We start from the raw sequence: 22179 nt of genomic DNA, 5'->3' as shown, positions 1-22179 counted from the left end.
TTGAGGATGTCAGTACATCTGGAGCGGGGTAACCACAAAACCCAACCCAGATCATGACCCCTGCTGGACCAAATGATGGCCGGCTCAACTCTGACGTCACAGTTCGGTGGAAGAGACATTTATTTGCGATATGTTGGGTGTGGAAATGATAAATGGCGCTTAACAACAGTTAGCAAACAATTCCAGTACATAACCGGGAAGGAATGTTCCACCCAGATTTGATGGGGATGCAAGAGAACGGAGTTTGGGGAACTTCACTCCATCCTCTTCGCTCCCGCGATGTTTCTAATTTTTTCATACACTGCCAATGGCAGTAAAATGTTCCGCAGTTACTTGATATAATTGATGGTAATGCAGACATATTGGCACGCTAACTTTACCAGCCTGAGGAATCTAACTCTATTCACGTTTCACCAAGTGTGTGTGTTGTAGCTAGTGTGAGCCCTTATTTATGCAGCAATCTTTTGCCAGGGTAAACTTACCAAAATGGTGTCACCGTGGGAACGCACGGTGGCGCCGAACCATTGGTGCGACTTGAACTCGAGCTGATGTGAGGTGTTGTTGATACGGACGAAACGATCCCCTGTGGCAGACACACTTCATTGACACCATGACCATAGTAACTGGACTTTTAGAAAAAAAAATGATAATTTGATGCCACAATTCTCCGTTTTTTTGGTCCCTCTCAGGTTATAGTTACTACTTCTTACAGTGAAATTAGCATCCAGTCGAAAGCTAACCGTGCCTCAAGAAATAGATTTTACACAAAGTGAATTGAAACATAACGTCGACAATCCAGAAGGTCACGATGAAGAGGGAGACAACCCAACAGGGTGATTTGTGACATTCAGAGTACCTGACTGAGTTTGGACAGGACTGTCCCGAGCTTAACCCTAATGACCTTCGGCTATGTTTGACCACCTGGCCACTGCTCTGCCACTACGAAACTCCACCAGCAAGCAAGTGAAAGATGACAGATGGACGCCGGAGTCAGGTTTAAACTTTGCAAAGTCACTGGCAGACAGATGTTGCATCTGCGCTGCAGCCACAGAGCAATGCAAACAAAATCGATTAGGAAGGGAAGAACGCATATTTGAGACTCTCAAGCTGGTGATCCAGGAACCGCTTTGTCTCAAAGCCTTGAAAGATGTCATAACTATGTGCGTGTTCTAGTCACGACGCTTGTGGATGTGCACAACAGCCAACTCAGCAACTGAAAAGTGGAGCTCTGTTCCATCCACTTTCTACGACGGACCGGCCCAAGCAAAACAATCACTCTTTGGACCGACGCCCTCACAGCAACGTGGTCATCATTCTTTGTTTCAACAAACTTTTGCCTCAAGCTCTCCATTTTCTATCCCAGTTCAATTCACTCCTACGTCCATTCCAACTAATTGCACAATTCAGTTTCCTATGTAGCCCAAGAGGATCCCCACAATTAATCGCAATCAAAACAACAATAGTCATTGTAACGTCCCATTGGTAATCTTTTTCTCATTTTTTTTCTCTCAGTGTTTAGGTTTCCTGCGATGCACCAAAGCACATAGGTCACAAAGGCAATCATAGAACAAGATCAATGCTTCAAAAGGCTCCATGGAAGCTTGTTACTTCAGCAAATATCCATTCGCTGACTAGGCTTTCAGAACACACCACATTTTCAAAACTCACAGGTGTCAGCGTGGAAAACTCAAAGACAAAATGAAGAACCAAAGGTCCGGGCAAAGTTGTGTACTGGTAGATTTAGTTCCTTTTACTAAGTCAACCGGGGTACTAGAGGAGGCACTCTTGCATTGTTTTTGCCTTTTTGAGTTCTGTGCGGTTTTGAAGACAAATGTTAACCTCTAGACTACCGTATTTTCACGACTATAAGGCGCCATTAAAAGTCTTAAATTTTCTCCAAAATGGACAGGACGCCTTATAATGCGGAGCGTCTAGTCACTAGACTCTAGTGTATGCGCCGAGTTCCAAAGCCTGACTGAGAGCACTTCTGGCCGACACGCTGTTTATACAGAGAAAAGGCGGACGTGAGTGATGACAAGCATGCGGGAGTCCGCCATTGAGTGAAGGGTGGGCGTGTAAGAGGACGCTAAAGGCACGTACGTCCCTAGCAGGTACCATTCGCCAATGAGTGAAGGGTGGGCGTGTAAGAGGACGTGTGTCCGTATGTCTTAGCTGCTACCGTATGCTATAAGCAAACATACCTGGTATGTTTTAGCCTGCATGCATGCTACCGTATGCTTCAAGCTAATGTGTTTTTAGCGTGCGTGCGTGCGTGCATGCTGTATGTTTAAGCTGGCGTATGTTTTACCATGCCTGGCTTCGCCCAATAATACAGTGCGTTTTGTGTATGTGTCAAATACAGAAATAGCACCCGTTACTGAGACTGCGGCCAACAATATGGTGCGCCAAATGGTCGTGAAAATACGGTAATCATGAAAGTCCCTTCACATAATTTACAGTAACCTCAAAAAGCCGAGATTCAGGACTTTTGAGTGCTATCTATGTGACGTTTTGCAGCGCGCATCGACCTAGTGTATGGCAACAGATGTGTCGATGCGCACAAAAACACCAATATTACCCAACAAGTGCAGTTAATTATCTCTTATATGAACTTTCAAGTTCGCAATTTCCTTGAGAATATGCTGTACAGTGGTACCTCTAATTGTGAACATCTCTTCAGAGGAATTTTTTTTTTTTTACACTATGCACAACTCTAATTTGTTGTGCAAGAATCTAATTTTAACATGTATTTGTTACATATTTTGATGCATTTTTATGGTGTAAGGAAACATTTATGTCAGAATTTTGGGGATCTTGGAACGGATTAGGGCATTTACATGGAAAACATGTCTCTACTTACAAAATTTTCTACTGAAGAAATTTCTTCCAGAACCAATTAATTTCATAAGTAGAGGTACCACTGTATATCATAAATCATCTATCACTTAGTGATAGCACTGACGTGACACTTGGTTTTTTAAATCACCAATTTTAGTAATAGTGAGTCGCATGCATGCATACAGTTTCTTTTCAGTTGCATGAGCCTTCAAGTCTCTCCCCAAAATATCCTACTTTGTCATCGGTTTGGTATCAATGGCTTAATTTTGTTCTTGATTTTACTGTTTGGTGCTTTCTACCGCCTTTATTACCGATTTGTCTTACTGTTTACTGACTGTGAATTGCTCCATGTACAGCACTTTGTATGCAACGATGGCTGTTTGGAAGTGCTCTATAAATACTGTTGACTTGACTTGACTTGACTAGGTAGCAGTATTGCATTTATCAGGGTATTCATAGACACCAAATCATGGTATTGTCGTCACAGTTTTTTTCTGACATGAACGCAAAAGAGATTTCCAGGTCCAGTTTAGTCATGTCCCCGCAAATGTACGGTACTTAATATCAAGCGTGTGTTCTTGTACCTCCATTCCACTTAGTGATTTGTTGACCCCCAATGAAGAAGCGCATCAGCATAGTTTGTTTTCTCTGACATAAAACTTCATTCAATAAAGCCATAGGCGTACACTGATAATACTTGTGAGGGAAATCCGGATGATATATCGTGTGATCCTTGAATGTGCATTGAAGGGGCCATAAAGATATTGAGATATGTGCGATAACTTCATGCCTTGTGATAAATCATCAGTAAAATGGGAACAAAATGTGATTGATTTTCTACTTAGAATGGACCTAATAGTCAAAGATGTAAATGCTCTGGCTTGCCTAATGGATTTGAGCTCATTACTGACATTACTCACAGAGGGGACACATTAATGCATCACCATTACCGAACATGAAGGAAGGAAGGGGGAGGTGAGAGATGCTGATGTTTTGAATTGTGGGGCTGGATGATTTTTATAGAAGCCTTGGATTTCAATCGGGCTAACTCAAGCAGGAGCTGGTGTCACTGTAACTGGCAATGAAAAGTTCTGTTTGTCTTGACGCGGCGAGCGAGAGTCATGTGGCAAACAATCAGATGAAAAGAGTCGAGTTTCTAAGGGGAGATAGCGGGCAAACTGGTCATTCATAACATGACGTCACCAGAGCCCTTCTGGGGGTGCTGCTTGATGCTCAACCAAGCCTCTCCCAGGACAGGACCTGCTGTGTGGGGGTGTGAGCAGTGCACACACAGACCAGCTCCTAGCCATTAGATGGGTGTGTAGCCTTTGACTATGTGAGTGTGTTTGTGTGTCTGGGGGTTAGAAGACAAATGGTCAAATTCACTCACCACACGCCCTGTGTTTGGAGGGGGCAGCTCCCCCTTTTCTTCTTCCTTTCCTCCCATCCTGAATGGGATCCTCTCGTGGCCTCCTTGGTGCCCTCACCCACCACACCTCCTCTCCCATCCATCGTCTGGCTCTTATCTCAATGGGAGAGGAAGTGATGGGGGGTTCACTTTGACCCAATTAGTTTGACTAATTAAGAGGGTCGTTGGCCTGTGAGTTTGAGCAGAGCAGAGCTCAAACTCACCGAGCATTTAGACACCAGCACTGAAGTAGATACACAAAAATGTCAGAACCCTTTTTTTGGTCAGCGTATTTTTACATGACGGATGGGCATAATAGTCACTTAATCGATCATCAACAATTCTGCTGACCTGTTCGATGACTGTGTCTTGGAGCAACATTTGAAATAAAACGGCATGCAGTACTCAACCACAACCAGCGAAGGTGCTGATGATTCAGTCTCAACGAGTTTGCAGTCAATACGCACAATCAGCACTGGGGCTCCCCAGGCATGCGTCCTCTCTCCGCTGCTGTTCTCCCTCTACACGAACAACTGCACCTCAACGCACCCAGCCGTCAAACTCACAACGTTCGCAGCCGACACCATCGTCATTGACCTCAATAAAGACGGCGACGAGTCTGTGCAGCGACAAGAAGTGGAGCAGCTGGCGCGTAACGCAACCTGGAGCTGAACACGCTCAAGACGGTAAAGATGATCGTGGAATTCAAGAAACATCCTTCGTCACAGATATCCCTCATATGATCGAACTGACTTGTGTTGATACCTTCCAGTTCCTGGGAATCACATTCTATCCGGACATGAAGTGGGAGGCAAAGATAAATGTGAAACGGTACATTGCTGTGTGCTGAGTATAAATTACTGAAGACAAGAATTTAGTCAGTCGCTGATGATGCAGTGGTCCACTGGCCTAACTACTGTGCGGTCCGCCTGGAATCTGTTACCACTCATTGACGGTGTGGATGTCGTTGTGAATTGCTGTTTGTCTCTTTTTGTGCCCTGTGACTGAATGGAAACCAGTTCATGGTGAAGTGTGCCTTCCACTATAAGTTAGCTGGGATAGGCTGCAGCGACTCTCCGTCATCCTGTTCAGGATAAGCAGTGTATAAAATGGATGGATTGACGGATGAAAAAATTCAGTAGTTCCACTTTTTCTTAATCTAAGGCTGAAAATTGTGCGCCTGCCAAAACAACATGACATTTAAGCATCCTCCTGAAAAAGTCAAGCATCCGAAATGCTGACCAGGAACACTCGCCGTCATCCCTCTGGATCACTCCTAGGATTGTTGAAGCTGGCACACAAAGTGCGCTCACAGCTACAGTCAAAAGGAATCGCACCATTGAAAGTCATCTCTGCAACATCTGCTTGGCGAAAAGTCACATGCAGATGTTTTCAGAATTCTTCCACAGAAGCGCAGCTCTGCATGTTAGAACGGGTTGGGATCATGGTTAACAAGCACCTTCACCCTCAGATTGCACCGGTGAAGCGCGCCGACTCGTCTTTGTCATTAGACCTTGTAATGACATCACTCAAGGCAGCCTGCGGCCATATGCCATGGATGTCCAACACATTTAACACATGAGGAAAAAAATGTTGCAAAAAGTCTTGAGAGCCAATAAAGGACTGTCGTTAAATAGTCTTGTGAAACACTTACTGGAATATTACGCTGATTATTCAAAACAGACTATAAAGTTTAGCTGAGCCGCGGTGCTCAGATTTGAAGAGTAACTGCGAAGGAGTTTGTGTACTCTTTGACTGTTCCTGTCTTCACTTTGCCGTCTTTGAACAAAAAAAGCCTGACTCATCCCATTCATTAAATCACCTTATGTCATCCTTTTAGCTCACCTGCAGGCCTTTTGTCAAGATTCCCGGTATCATGTTCACCTGTCCTGCAAACATGGCTTTGTCTCACTTATTTGTTGATTCACTTCTTATCTCTCTAAACCTCCCCCAAACATGACTTGGAGGAAGGAGGGAAGGAAGGAAAGAGCATCCTTCAAAAGCCTTTCCTCAACAACCAATTAGCCTTTTTCAGACATAAACAGGATAGAAATCACTTATTTCTTTTTCAGGAACTGACATAGCTGATAAGAATCCAGCAGAGTGGAAAAAAGACGCCCCACCACGTCCTAGTGCTGAACGAAAGACTCCACAAACCAAGTCTACACAAAGGCAGATAAAGTCTATTATTACGAGCAGTATACAAAATACTAGGAAAACAGGATGTGACAGCTCAGTCCACATCTTGGATGAAGTATCCCCAAAAATATGTCAAGTGCTTTGGTTAGCATATATTACTAATCCGCGGAAGGTTTGTTTTGTACAAATTGTGTCTAGTATGTTTAGAGGTCTGTCCTCTGTATCTCGTTAATTCCCGAATTGCTTATAATAGTGTAAAGGTACAATAAAAGTTCTTCCAATTGCAATGATAGTGGCATTGGTAGGTGTCTTTTCAATGTCCTTGAATCGATGGGAAACAAATGGCATCAAAACGGCATCAAAATTGAAAAGGTATCACTGATACCTTTTGGCCCACATGGTGATCTCAATCAAGACAACAAACTCGACTGTCGCAGTGAATCGGAAGGCCCACCCATGGACAATTTGGAGCAGAGTTTGGGAACTCCAGTTCCTCGAGAGCCATATCCCACCCTACTCCAACACACCTGATTCAAATCATCAGCTCATCAGCAAGCCCTGTAGAGGCTTGAAACGATCATGAACAATTGAATCAGGTGTGTTGGAGTAGGAAGGGATCGAAAACAGGCAGGATATGGCTCTTGAGGAACCGGAGTTCCCTACCCCTGATTTAGAGTCTCGAGTTACAATCACATGAATCCATGGAAGTACCCAAGAACAAAACCCACACAGGACAACCTGAGAACTCAAAACTAGAACCTTTTGACTATGACGCAGATGTGCTAATCACAACCATGACGTCGGTTAGCAGACTATGAGTAACAAACATCCTTTGCAGGGATTTCAGTTGGACGACAGGAAATAGATGCTTTACAATTCCATTTTTGGTGACCCGTTTTATTTTGCTATATCTCATCTTGAGACCGTCGTAGAAGTAAACGTGCATGTCTGTCACGACACTTACCTCGTGTGTCAAATTCGATGGTGTGACAATCGGATTGGCCGAGGCTCCACGGACAGTAGGAGACGGAGCCTCCCTCAACAATGTCGAATTGCTTCGTGTGAGCCTTGGGAGCACCCACCACCACGCTGGCGCTAAACGGGACACAGTACAAGCAAATCAATCAAATGGTAAAAAGTTTACGAACATGTAGCAGCTATATAACCTTGACCTAAAAGCGCCCTGCGTCCTACATTTTTTTTTGTTTTGGTAACTGTACGAGTCGAGATAAAAAAACCAAAACAGATGGAGAGATATTATTAGCATCATTTTGTCAATGCTTTGGAGTAATTGGAAACAAAATTCATGCAGTTGCCTGGTGGGACAATAGTCATTGTTGCAGAAGAGTTGCAGCCTGCAGTTTTAACAGCTATATCATTTACTGCACCAAAACGGCAAGTTGTAGAATGTTTGCAGTAATGGGGTTTGGAGACCACAAGAAAGATGTGGTTGATTTTAGGGACAATACGGTTGGCATGGTTTGTAAAATCAATTTTCTATGACTGATGGAATATCTAACACCAGAGTTGACTATTTTGTAAGCGAACTAAGCAAACGCATTTCATCACTGCTTGTGGCTGCTGTGGCTCCCAAATGCGACATTCTCTGATTCATATACTGGTTCGTGTGAAATCAGACTCACAAGTACAAACCATTGCACCCGTCGGGGAATAGCGGATGGGGGAAAAAAATAAAAGGGACGGATGGGTTAAGTGGAGTCATGCTCTTGTTCCCACAGCTGTGACACAGCACATTTGCATGAATGAAGGGCTAAAAGACTAGCAAAGACTTTTTTGGTGACGTTCTGCAATCAAATTAGTATCATGTGCTCTGATAGGAACTGTGCAGTGGATATTGTTTTACTAAAATCCTGTCATTAAAACACAACACCAGTGAGCAAAGAACAAGCCCGACTCAACAATTCCATATGTGACCTATGCTCCAGGCAGAACAATTGGGCCGTCACATTTCTGACCCTTGGGTGGTCTGTCCATATATGGTTAGGCATTTGATCAACTCTGAAGAAAATTCAGAATTGAGTCCATTTTTTTAAATATTGTTTTCTGTGGTAGAGAAAACAAAATTCTGCCAAGCATTCTGAGAGTGATTAAATGGATGTTTATGTGGAAGTAGTTCTACTTCATATAGATGACGTGACAATGTTACCTTTCCTTCGACAGCAAACTACGGTACTTGAGACTGAATCAACAGCACCTCTGCTGGCCACGGCCATGTACTGCACTCCAATTTATAATTTTTTTTTCTTAACTACTTCAAAATGTGATTTTGCAGTCTACCTTCTGGTTGATGGCGCACACCAGAACATATGAAGATTAAGATCATAATTTGTCAACATGAATGGTTCTTTGTCTTGACCAGCCCAACCTTGCCGAGATCGTCTCCAGCTCTGACTCTGAACAGTGTAAGCAGTCGAAACTGGATAGATTAAGCACACCATTTGCATTCTGTTGCAAGGTTGACTGTTCTAGTCAAACTCAAATGATAAAAAAGTGAAAATAATGTTCCCTAATATTCATTTTTATGGATTGTTGTCATTTAACAGGTTGTTTTGGTTGAACATTGTACGGCAATTGGTTGAGGTTTCTTTTTGCGTAATATAGCTCACAAAGAAAGCCAAAAATTAAATACAAATTCAAAATACTACTCCCACTTTGTGTAATGAATGTCTACAGGTCAGTAGTAGACAGTATTTCTGTGTAGAATTAACATGTTAATGTAGGAAGCAAATCCCTTGATACACTCGATCCACTTTACACAGCCATTACCGGTACTTCAATGTGGACCCACTTGACCTGACAAGCATCACCAACGTTGAAGTGGTTCAAGCAGGCATGAGAGTGCTTAGGGTAGACAGTTTCGAGGGACTTCCACAACAGGAAAAGTGCGCTCTTTCCTGCCCCCAGTCTTCCACACTCGCACCAGAATTTACATTTTTTTTGACCAAACGTAGCATCCCGAGTCCCCTGGAGGCTTCCTCTTCATGCAACAGTGACCTCGTCATCTCGACAGATCAGTCCCTCTGGGGAATGTCTTCGTCACAGTATGGAGTTTAAAGTCACACTTTTTTAAAAAGAGACGGAAGGAAAGCCACCAGTCAAAGGAACAGGCTCCTATCATTTATGATGACCTCAGCACCTGTGCAATAATCTACTTCGCAGGCACTTCCTGGAGGGCGACTTTTTTGTTATTCAAACTCACACACCAATTGGCCAGCAGTCAGTATCAATTCAAATCACACACATGTGTTCCAAGGTTTATTGGAGACTACAACTGCAGAACACCACCGTCAAGGCCGAAAAATCCGGCACTGGATGAGCACTAAACTGTAAAGTCTTCTCAGATAGCCATGCCACTGTTTTCTTTTTGCAATATTAGCAAAAGGAAAAACCCTGAATGTGAAGTTTGAATTGTGTTCAAAATACAGTGCAAGCTACTCTTTATTTAGTAGCTGATGGTGTAGTGGTTCAGTGCTCCCGTGCAGGCAAAGGGTTCAGTTCCCACTCTATGGCAGTGTGAAATGTGCCTTTTCTCTATATTTACCCTGCAATTGACTGCCAAGCATCCAGGGTGTGGTGGTCCGTACCCCAACCTTCCAAAAAGTCAGACAGAAATCAAATAATTTTGACACAACACAAGCATTTAAAACTAAACAGAGCTTTTTTTCCTCCAAGGCTCTCCCTCAGTTGCTAGGCAACATGAAAGAAGTGAAAATAAATCTTGGATTCATATGAGCACCCAAAATTGTAAAACACGGCCCTCAATAAAAAGTTTTATGGAAACCTGGAAAGTAGGTTTTCCGCTAATCCAGCTACCTCAAGAAAACAATAAACTCGAATATAAACATTGCTCGTTTTCCTAATCGGTTTTCAGCGCAAGGCAGCAAACTGGAAGTTTATACGAACCGTTTTGATGATATCATCTGTTATTGTGCAGGAATAAGTTGCAAGCACCTTTTGTCAACTTGGCAGACTTGCTGAGGAGCTTTTTCAAAAAGGAAGGACGCAGGAAAAGAGCGAGCCGCTTTAATCATCAAATCGGACGCTAAGAAGGAATTTCACACAGGGGGCCAAGCCACCATTTAGCACAACGTGATAATCATCTACAAGTACTTTAAAGTATATGAAGATTTAACATTTACTGACTTGTTATCTTCTCGGGATGCGTATAGCTTTTCGGGTGTTCCCACCCCTTTCCTTCAATTATCTATTGTTGTCAACGAGTAGAGCTTTGGTATGATTAGCATTTAATGCAACTCTGTCTGCATCGCAAATTCCTTTGGTGCAAGTGAGGGGCGTCGCCACAGTTCCTGAGCCATGCAAATATGCGGCACCCACTGGGGGCCAAAGACTTGACCCATGGTCATTCAAATGCTCACCAGTGGACGGGGCAGGTCTAGACCAACAGAGATGGGATCTCGCTTTTATCTCAGCGTCTCAGCATGGTTTCAGGTCTATTTCTCCATGACAACCATCAAGATAAAAACAAACACAAGCTTCATAAAGACAATTCCTGTGCACACTGAGCCAAAGCTTCAAGACGACGGTGTAATGTGCTTGCAAGGACAGTAGTTCATTTTACAGTTGTGTAACAAATTTCGGACAGGAAAGTATTCCTACCAAGGAAGAGTGAGAAACATTTAAAAAACCTTGAAAAAATGCTAATTACCAGAAGAACTGATAGTTCCACTTTCTGGTACCTAGAGTAAGTGCAGCAGGAAAAATGGTATGGCTGAACTAGATGTAGTGTAGTGAGTTGATTGATGGACATTATTCACCGCCAGAAGGGGCAAAAAAAACAAAAATTAAAGGTTGCCCTCTTGTATTAAAGACACATGAAAAAGAAAGATGACAGCCATTGCTGACTGTGTGGCCTCTCTTATTTTAATTAGCAACTGATGACACTGTGCCACCACGCTTGGATGCCATGTCTTTTATGTAGCTCTCACACACACAGACGCACGCGCGAGGAGTAGTCCTTTGGTGAACTGAAGTGGATCATGGCATTGACTCACTCCCCCAAAAATATAATTGTCTCCCACCCAGCTGGAAAGCTGACATCACCCTAACCATCACTTTAAGAGAGGAGCACAAATGAGTGCCAGTTGCGTTCAGTTGCAATTAAGTCGACTTTCTACTCAAGCATGCTCTCAATGCGCTATCGCCACATGCTCAAACAACGGAGAAGCTCACGCTGACGGGCGAGCGCAGTTTAGTCTGTTGCAGAATGTTGCCACCTGCAAATAACCGGTAACAGTCTGACTGTAGCTCTATCAGATCTCACTAAGTCATGGGAGACTGTTTTGTTTTTGCCAAACTTGTTTGACGTTATGATCATGTTAAAAAATACACTGATATTTATAGTTATAGTTTTGATTATTCATTATAGTTTCTTTTTTTTTTATTCTGACTCCTGATTTTTGTTAATTCAGTTAGTTTTAATTCATTTTTAGAAGAGTTTGTTTTGAAAATACTTTGTTTTAGTCTAGTGTTGATTTATTTTTATTTCCCGGTAGTTTAAATTGTTCTTAATATATTATATAGTATTTGTCGAGCGCAAAAACAAACAAACAAACAAACAAATAAATAAATAAATAAAAAGTATCGTGTAATAAAATCCAATTCTCAACAACTTTTTGACATTCCACAGTACCAAAATAAATATATTTCAAATGAACCCCGAAAGCTCATCTATAGTGACAAAGACAAAACGAAGGACATTTTCACGGTAAGTGTAGTTGATTTTACTCAATTTCAGTTGGCTTTTGTTTTCTTCAAAGTATTTGGGGTTTTATTTCACTTGTTGTTGTCAATTATTTTGTTTGTTTTTGTAACTTAAAATAACCTTGCCGGCAATCGATACTGAGCTATCGCTGGGCAGTTTTCCAGGTTTGCCGGAACAAGTTTGAAACACGATGTTACACAAGATGGAAACATACATCCACACCAAATTGACATACACTCGGGGTCGATGAAATCAAACAAGTCAGAAAACAAAACTCCCTTTTCACCACTTTTACAGCTGTTGCCAACATCGCGAACAATCTGTTGAAGTGAATGAACATACTATTTCTGATCTTACTAAAAAGGTCCCAATCACTTGCAACACGCCCACCAACAGCGCACACAATGTGTCAGTTCGAACAATTTAGCGCTTGCTATTTGGAACAATTTGCTAAATCAGCATCGCAGATCAGATTTTGTTCCACTGTCGCTGCAACTTCACTGAAAGGAGAGTTGAAAAACAGAAGTGGAAAGTTGACAACAATTGGGGTTAATACAACATTGTTTGTCACGTGCAAAAGTTGTTTTAAATGGCGGATATGCGAGCTTTAGCCTGTGTAGTTAGACGAATGCCTCCAGTCCTGTCAGGGTAGAGGCCAGATAGAAGCTGCTCAAGTCGTCACGCTGCCATAAGGGGACACGCAGACACACACGCACACACATTGTAGCTGATGAGAGTAGCAGTGGCTGGCGCGATGGCGTGTGCAGACTACAGAGAGTCCACTGTGCCGCGCACAACCCACATTTCACGTCTGTCAGATTGGCCCGCGACTTGCCGATAAATGACAAGTTGGAAATCTTCTTTTTCAATTTTGGACATCACGACAGATCTGAGGCATTACGCCTGACATCTTGATTAGATAAAACAGTCGGTTAGATGTGATCCTAGTGCTTTATACACGAAAAACATGTCCTCTTCGCTCTGTGGTCTGGAAAGAGCCAAAGAATCAAAACGCATCATATTCACTGTTTGGCATCCACAAAATTACCTAATTACGGGTTATAAAGTGGCCAAAACATTGTTCCTATCATGGCAAAATACAGTACGGTAAATGTGACATTTATTATATTGTTAACGTCTCAAATTGAGACAATTGGTCTTTTTCTGCTGAAACCATACTAAAATATTTGCCTACTCAACCACTCTGTTGGTTAGGTGTGCAGAAGTTTCGTCAACACACACTTTCTCTTCCGGTCACGTCTCTAACAGCTAAGTCGAGCCACTCAAGCAATAATCCTCACGTCAGGCCAGCAGCCGGCAAAGCAGTGGCGTTTCCCACCAACACAGGCCAACCTAGCAGCGTCAGCACCATCAACTCATCTACTTTGCGGTGCAGTCAATCTCTCAGATCATTGGTTAACACGGAATTACACCACTACGGTAAATCTTTCGCAACTTCAGAAGTGTTGCCGTGTATGCGCGTAGTATATGTGCCGTACATTGTGTAATCACTTTTTGGGACTGCCAATGATTCACAGAAATTTGTCGATAGTTGAAGTAATGGGATGGTCGTGACAAATGTTTGAAAGGCAACTAATTGGCTGCTGCCACGGACAAAACAAAGAAAACCACATCGTGGCTGGTCTCAATAGAAAGCTTGCGGTTCTTTGCAGCCGCAGACTTAGTTTAAATGGACGTCATTTCACATCTGAACCAACAAGAGGCCTTCGTGCTGCAAACAAAACCTCCGTGTTGCTTGGCAAACACCGAAAGAACACTTTTGATTGATCAGAATTACTTCACACATGTACATGTTTGAAATTCATGTGACATCTTTGGGTACAAAATGGATTCCGAAATAATTACCGTATTTTCTGCACTACAAGACGCACCCAAAGGCATTCAATGTCATAATCCGATGCACCTTATATATGGCTCTATATTCTGATTTCTTGGACATTCATTCATTCATTCATTCATCTTCCGTCCCGCTTGATCCTCACTAGGGTCGCGGGGGGTGCTGGAGCCTATCCCAGCTGTCTCCGGGCAGTAGGCGGGGGACACCCTGAATCGGTTGCCAGCCAATCGCAGGGCACACATAGACGAACAACCATCCACGCTCACACTCACACCTAGGGACAATTTAGAGTGTTCAATCAGCCTGCCACGCATATTTTTGGAATGTGGGAGGAAACCGGAGCACCCGGAGAAAACCCACGCAGGCCCGGGGAGAACATGCAAACTCCACACAGGGAGGCCGGAGCTGGAATCGAACCCGGTACCTCTGCACTGTGAAGCCGACGTGCTAACCACTGGACTACCGGGCCGCCCATTTCTTGGACATAATATATTAAATTTTCTGGAACCGCTTTGTTACAGCTACAGTGGTTGTGAAAAGGCAATATAAATAAAGCCGTATTGTATTGTATTGTATTGTATTGTATTGTATTGTATTCCCTTTAGCGTAACTCCATACAGTGGATGCATAACACAACCTCAGCCACTACTGTAGCTTCAATTCATTCTATGCGCCTTATAACGCAGTGCGCCCTATATATGAAAAGTTTTAAAATAGGCCATTCATTGAAGGTGCGCCTTATACTCCGAAGCTCCTTGTAGTGCAGAAAATATGGTACATTACATTCATATAAATAATAAGAATTTCTGTAAATAATTGAACATTTAAATAATGAATACAAAGAAATGAAAAAAAAATTGCGGCACCTAAGGTAAAGGAGGTGGATGTACTGTACTTCTGACAATAAATTGATCTCCCTCGCATGAATGTACATTGGCCTAATACAAGTAGTTCAATTAAAGGTGTTAATGGAGCGTTTACAAAAATAATAATAATAACTATGCTTGGTCGGGTCACACTCACTCAACAGTCTGTAGCTTTTTGCAGCCATTACACAAAAACCACAAAAACTCACTTTGACTCTGCAGTAGTCTTGCATTCAACCTGGCAGCCGTTTTGTGAAAACCAGCGACTATGTTAATAAGCGACGAGAGGAAAAACACTACAATGATTTGTCGGGTTGCCTATGACTGCATAGCAAACTGTTGTCCTTGCCCGCCCCCACCTCTTAAAATCCCCCCCCCCCTACCCCCACCATCAATTCTCTCATGGGCCCCTAAAAAACTCCTGCAGTGCTGGTAGTTCACACCTCACCACAATGACCACGTCAGGGGGTCCGTGTCTCACCTCAGCATAGAGAGGCTGTTGTATTAAACAAGGTGGGGGCAGGGGAAGCAGCTGTTGAAACACCCCCAAACACACACAAACATTCACATCATTGCCACAGTGGCTCATCTCCATGTCAAATATAGCCAAACGATGACCATGCCATCTTAATGCTAAATAAAGGACATCCCATATCGGATTACCATCAATGATGAGTGAGTCATTGAGGGTGTGTGTGGGGGGTCAGCAGCAGATTAAATGTACCATATGAGTCCAGTCGGTCCTCCTGACTAGCAGCCAACTCCCAAAGCAGACATGACGTCCTGGGGGCATTCCCAAACTCAAACGTGATGGCAGCCATTTAAAAATGTTTTTTTTTTTAACTCACAGCGTCACCCTGCTTACTTGTCAAACACAGGCTCATTCTATCGATAAGACCACTTTCCACAGTTCATACCGTATGTCACGATACAGGCGCTTTGTGTGTGAAACAAACGCAGCAGTGTGGCGGCAGCCGTGTCTTTGGCGGTATCGAAAGAGCGGTGTAGCAAAGTTTGACATTTAAAACTGGTTTTCAGCACTGATTTAAGGAAGAAAAAGTCACGCTGAAAAGTTTCCTCTCACGGAAGGCAGTAAAAACAAAGCACCCATTGTGTGTAGGTGTGCGTGTGTCTTTGTCTGTGAGCGTAGACGCAAACAGAATTAATTTGGAAACACGCGTATAGACAAAGTACAGCAATTGATGGCAATAAAGTTTGCAAGAGCACTCACCCTTGTGGAAAAACATGACCATTTTAGTGGGCTCAATGGACCTTGGTCTACATGTCAATATTAGCTTAACTAAACCTATCTGCAAAGGTCAATTTTGGCAAAGAGGGACCTGGTGGAACTGATGACCTCAAAATGTTTTGGTCAGACATTCGTGACATGGAAGTTAGACACATATGTCGCAGTATTTACCCGATGATGACCTTAATGATATAACAACACTGTCAAAACATTTTAATGGACCTGCAAAGAAATTTGGGAAAACTTGTAATGTGCTTGTCAGACCAGTATTTGGTCAAGTTAGCGGGTAATAGTAACTTGTTCGCAAACTGTTGTTCCTGGTCTTCCGAGACCATCTTTTAAACACCCACAGCTGTATCATATAGCTAAGCTTGCTAGCTGGTCATACATCTCTCCAGGGGAAGTGGCATCTCACTTCATTTGTTGTCACGACAGAGCGAGAGACTGGCGGCAAAGTAAAGAAAGAGGTAGTGATACATTGCAGATATGAGCTTGATTGGCAGTACTGCCTACCTGTTTAATTTAATGTTCAGTAGCCGGCTAACTACTACCGTGGCTCTCTCACTCCAAAGCGAAGCGCTTCTTCACACTCACTCTCCACACCTAAACGTCACACAAACTGAGCTCCCCATTAAATTCAGTATTCTAAGATTCATACTGACTCAAGACCTAAAATTCTAATTTGCTATTCGCTTTTTCACACCCACTCAAATCACAATTCGCACCTCTACCGATTGGTGCACAGCCCGAGTCTCGTGTAAACGCGGCTACTCTAGAGCAGCATCATTTTTCATACACTCCCAGCTAGGTCTGTTATTTAATTTATTTGTTTTTTACAGCCCCTGACCTCGCCACCCCCTACAACAACCACCTCAGCATGAAGCACTCCCTAATCCTCAGTCTGTCACCAGAGTCAATGACATATGTTGTCCTTTTTCATACTACTGCGTACGTTGTGTTGGACTGGGGTCCTTTGTTTACAATTCTTTTTGGATAAGTCTGTTTTTCACTTTCTTTGGGAAGGCATTTTTTCTTCCAAAGCACAAAACAAGGTCCATAAGATCACGTTTGGATGAGGTTGGTGTGGAGGCAACAGGTCCATAAAATACCTTTAGATGGACGAGAGCAAAGATTGGAGCAGAGCCAGCAGCTCCATCAGTGGCTCCTGACCTTATAAAAGGAGCAAAACTCCCAAAGACACACTCTAATATCTTGTGGGAAATCGTTCAAGGGCACTGGCAGCCGATATAAATGCGAGGGGCAGGGTGCAACTTGACATTTTTGTACAGTTTTACTTCTTATGGTAGAAATGCTTCCTTATACTTTCCTCTCCATAGTGGATGTGAGACACACATTTGCAAACTTGGGGTTCCCATTCTCGAGACATTTTCCCGAGGCCTTCTTCCTTGGTGGGCCGCCTGCCAGCCTCCCAATTTAATTTTATTACGTAAAGCCAGAGGGCATGACAAGCACTGCATACATAAACTTATTGTCAGTCTCAAAGTGGGAGAAAGTACGCCTTTGTGTTTGCGGACCTGGCGTCCCATTTATGGATAGGCTCGAGACGCCAACCACAACAGGCACATTTGGATACACACATCTGGCAATTTGTCAAACATAGACATATTTTTATTGCCAAGGTTGGAGCCAGAGCCGTTCAACTCATCCTGACAGGGAGAGACTCCTCCACACGCAACCCTCGATTGACCCCCCGGCTTGGGATTTCAGCGACTCCCCCACTCGCTATGCCGCCACAGAACTGGCGAGATGGGCGAATGAAAAAGGCGATTTCACAACTTGTATGACATGTAATCCTCAAAGTTTAAACCCGCGCAACGAGACTCATTTGTTGAATCCTTTTCACTTTTCATCCAAATGGCTTCTTCAGATCTTATATTTCTAAGCGTAAAGTCTGGTCGCCAGTCAGTCTCAGGGAACACAGAAGACAGATGACCATTCACACTTACTGTCACTGAGTGGCAACTGAATAGATGTTGCCTAGACCCAAGTTAGACAAATGTATCGCTGTACACCTTCAGCGAGCCTATATTGAAGCTTGAGAACGTAAACATTTTCAAACGGGTCTCAAAGGGAAAGCACCATGAAAATGAGTGTCTTTAAAAACAACCCATCAAGTGTTCGGTGTCGATATATCGCAACCAAAACAGCAATGATGGACCATGCTATGTTTGTGCTGCTCAAAATACGTATTACTTCCCTACATCAAAGTGCAGATTTTCTTTGCAGTTACTGAAGCCAACACGACTACATTACTTAGCTCAGACATGGGCAAAGTGAGGCCTGGGGGTCAATTCCCGCCCGTCCACAGTCTCTGGCCCTCACGGTGACCATGATGTCACCGTGAGGACCAGTAATGTGTTTGTTTTTGTTGTTATTTTGTTTTGTTTCGTTTGTTTATTGAACATAAAACATATACAGTAATAATTTGACAGAAAGTAAGGTAAGTAAAATAGTAAAACGCAAAGAGAAATCAGTCTTCATTAAACACAGTTATTATGTTCAAGGGAGTAGGAGAAGTAAAAAGTGACGAGCTGCGATACATTTTTGCTATATTTCGCTACTTTTCTGTCCCCCTCTAGCAATAAATCTTTCCTAAAACGAGACTCGAGGAAATGACAACAACGGTCCTAATGCAAGCAACATTCTTATTTCGTGCATGATGAAAGGAAGAGGGCCAAGAAGAGTTGGCCTGATAACATGGTACGCAACGCTACAGTTTCATATACTGTACATAGTGGATGTATTATAAGTCATCACTGTATTATTATACATGATTGTAAATAAAATTATACTTCCCACTCATCATGGTAGGTAAAGGAGGGTCTGAAATTGGCTCGCAGTGAATCGGCTGAAATTAACATTGACGAGGGTTGAGATTTGCATGTTGGCTTGGCCCTCGGCAAGCCTTCCAGTTTTTCATGTAGCCCCTTTGCAAAAATTGCCGACCCCTGACTTCAATTCATAATCGGACTGAAATTTTCAGGAATATGCATCGAAAGTAGCACAACATTTCGGAGCAAATAAGCAGAATTGCATTAAAAGAAATGACATTTCATCTTCACTTGTTATCGAAGATCAGCTGTGACTTTTTTTTCCATCTTACACTGACAGTAACTCACATGTGAGAGTTAAGTATAACTAGGTAGAGGTTTTATGATGGTCCTGTTATTTCTCTTTCCATGACTTCCTTTAGGGACATTGACTTGGAAATCTCAACAAGAACATTTGGAATGAATTGTGTTTGACTTTAGAGGGTCACTTGCTATAAGGACAGTATATTAAAAAGATGTATTGCAAAGCCAGTATTGGCTCCACTGTGTGCACACGCGTGGACACTCTTGACAACTACTCCCTTGGCATACATATTAAAGTTCATGTTTTTATAGTCCATTCACATAGTACGACACTATTGCTGTCCAAAAATGAAACTTTTTCAAAAATCCCCAGGAAAAAAACAAACGTACCCTAATCTGCTCACTTACTCTGGAGTAAATTCTCTAGTAAGCCTCTTTGTTTCATCTCCCCCCTCAGGCAGAGTTTCACGCTGCATTAAAAGTTCAATCATCAATAAGATGACGTCTCCTCATTCTTAATGAGGTGAAGAGAGATGATGGGGAGGCCAGACAGAGTGTGTGTGTGTGGGGGGGGGGGGGGGGGTCTGTAGGGTGGGTGAATTAAAAAGCCCTGCCGAATGACATCAGCCTATGAGGTCGCAAGGAGGTGGAGGGAGTGGGGAGACATTGCAGCGAGGCAAGTTTCATGTCTTAAATCATCAAATCTTCCCAGGCAGACGGATAGCGGCGCTTTTAAAGAGACAGTCAGGACCAGGAGATGAGTAGTGGGATGATGGTGGGATACTGGGGGTGGGGAGGCTTCTGCCTCATGTCTGGGTATTCAGAGAAGGATGAGGAAAAGTGAAATTTAGCTGTTGGACACTTCCAAGCAGAAAGTCAGATTATTCCTGAGTGTAACATTTTGGCGGCTAATGATGAATACAATTGCAGGAGTTTACATCTAAGGTTCATTGAACTTTACTACCAGAGCAGCACACCCCCACAAAAAAACAAAAAAACATCAGTCAGCAAATCTGTGAAGCCATTCTTTCCTATTTGCAACACCTAATAAAAAAATGAAACCTGGAAGTGGCAGACCACGGAGTCTCTCTACCAGGTTTTACAGAATCTGAATTTTGGAGCTGATTACCTATCAGTGAGTTTAAAAAAAAAAAAGAAAAGATAGCCGATCACTCATCTGATCAGAACATGGACCAATCTATTTAAACAACTGGTTTATTTACTGTACAGTCCGCCCCACTACAGCCCAGCCCACGAATAGCCAAAACACCGGAAATGTGTGTGCCTAACACATTATTTAAAAACATTTGATTCTTTTTTAAAATTCATATATACGCTGAAAAACCTTCGATTACAAACGACGTCAGCGCACATCGTCCCTGGAGTGAATCAGACTGTTTGCTTTCAGGTCATTTTTTGCAGATCCGATCAATGTCGCAACTTATGGCAGTACATTGATGACCCATTGTGCATGAAATAATACCAAATGTCTGCCAATCCTATCCAACCGATCACATTTGTGTAAAGTCCACTCTCTTACTATACAAAGTTGGAAGAATTCCAACAGAGGGATCAGCTGAGCTGGACAGCATCACAACCATGATCAGAGTACGCACTTAACAGGCTTCTATTAAGATGAAAGTGGAACTATGAGGGAACAATGGGTTAGCAAAATGGATTAAATTGAGGTTATTTAATTGCTTTCAAGGGGGGGGGGGGCACACACAATCTGGGGTCATAGTAACCATTAAGACCATAAATACACTAAAAGATAGATGCTAAAAGATTTTTTAAAAAATGTGTTGTGATCTTTTATGAACTCACCTGGCAGAATCAGCCAAATAAAAGTCGACCGCGTATCCAAAGTAACTACCGTTGTCCCCGCTGTAAACCGTCGGGTTGTCCACGTCCAGGTTGAAGGCTCCACATCCAGTAAGAGGAGCGAGCAGCACCCCGGCGAGGCACAGCAGCGAGCGGACCGCGAGAGCGTCTCTCCCCGGTATCTTTGAGCGAACTCGCCCCAAGCACATTTTGACGGAAAGCGAGGAGGGGGAAAGTGGCAAATATGTGTTACGTTTTGGGCTCCTTAAGGAATTTGTGGATTCAAAGAAAAAAAAGGGGGGGGGACTACAACTGCATCCCCACGACTTGGATCGAAGCAAAGCAGTGAGCACTCGCACTCGAGTCTCGAACGCAGCGTCAGCTCTTGTGGGCGCTCCAAACTCAAACTCACGCCTCTTCGTGACTGAGCTCCAAGACCCGCGCCTCCTTGGCTTCCTCTAATAAAACTTACAGCAGGGAGTTCCCACAGCCGGGAACCAAAAGTTTGGAAGGGGGAGGAGGAGCCTGTGATACCCTGCGAAAAGTTTTCACAGTTCATCCACTAATCTTTGTTTGCCTCTGTGTTCAAAATGTGATACCGTTCGCACTTTTGTGGTACATACCTATCGGGCATTTGACGATGATTAACCGGCTGGACAGTGCTCCTTTTGATCAGCCTTTTAAACGCAAGGCTTTTCATCACAATACTTTATATCGCCACACGTTCAATTGTATTGGTGAACAGCACATTTTAATCAGAGATAACTTCACGTGTCCCAGAGACGTATTTTGGACGCCGATTTAAAAAAATAAATCATTGGGGTTTTTTTTCTTGCACATAATTTAATAATAATAATAATAATAATAGGCAGCCCGGTGGTCCAGTGGTTAGCGTGTCGATCTAACAGTGCAGAGATACCGTGTTTGCATGTTCTCCCCGGGCCTACATGGGTTTTCTCCGGGTACTCCCAAAACATGCATGGCAGGCGGATTAAACACTCTAAATCAGGGGTCTCCAACGTGGTGCCCGCGAGCACCAGGTAGCCCGTGAGGACCACACCAGTAGCCCGCCAGTGCTAGGATTGTGATTTGCTCGTAGAAATTATGATTTAAAAATGCAAACATGGGCAGTATTATAGATTCTATAGCTACCTATTTAGCT

General features: G+C 43.1%; 1 protein-coding gene across 1 annotated transcript in view; it reads right to left on the bottom strand.

Annotated features, from left to right (window-relative positions):
* The window catches only part of itga5 (integrin, alpha 5 (fibronectin receptor, alpha polypeptide)), a 47708-nt gene extending 26225 nt beyond the window's left edge, over positions 1-21483 (bottom strand). The window contains exons 1-3 of the mRNA XM_052059408.1: positions 21021-21483; positions 7350-7480; positions 483-583 (exon numbers count right to left, since the gene is read on the bottom strand). Coding sequence (XP_051915368.1) covers positions 483-583; positions 7350-7480; positions 21021-21226 — 438 coding nt within the window. The 5' untranslated portion in view covers positions 21227-21483. The remainder of the gene's footprint in view (positions 1-482; positions 584-7349; positions 7481-21020) is intronic.
* Positions 21484-22179: the final 696 nt, after the last annotated feature.

The sequence above is a fragment of the Hippocampus zosterae genome, chromosome 2 (assembly GCF_025434085.1).
Source record: "Hippocampus zosterae strain Florida chromosome 2, ASM2543408v3, whole genome shotgun sequence".
In the NCBI taxonomy this organism is placed as follows: Eukaryota; Metazoa; Chordata; class Actinopteri; order Syngnathiformes; family Syngnathidae; genus Hippocampus; species Hippocampus zosterae.
This window is presented reverse-complemented; position numbering and strand designations above follow the sequence as displayed.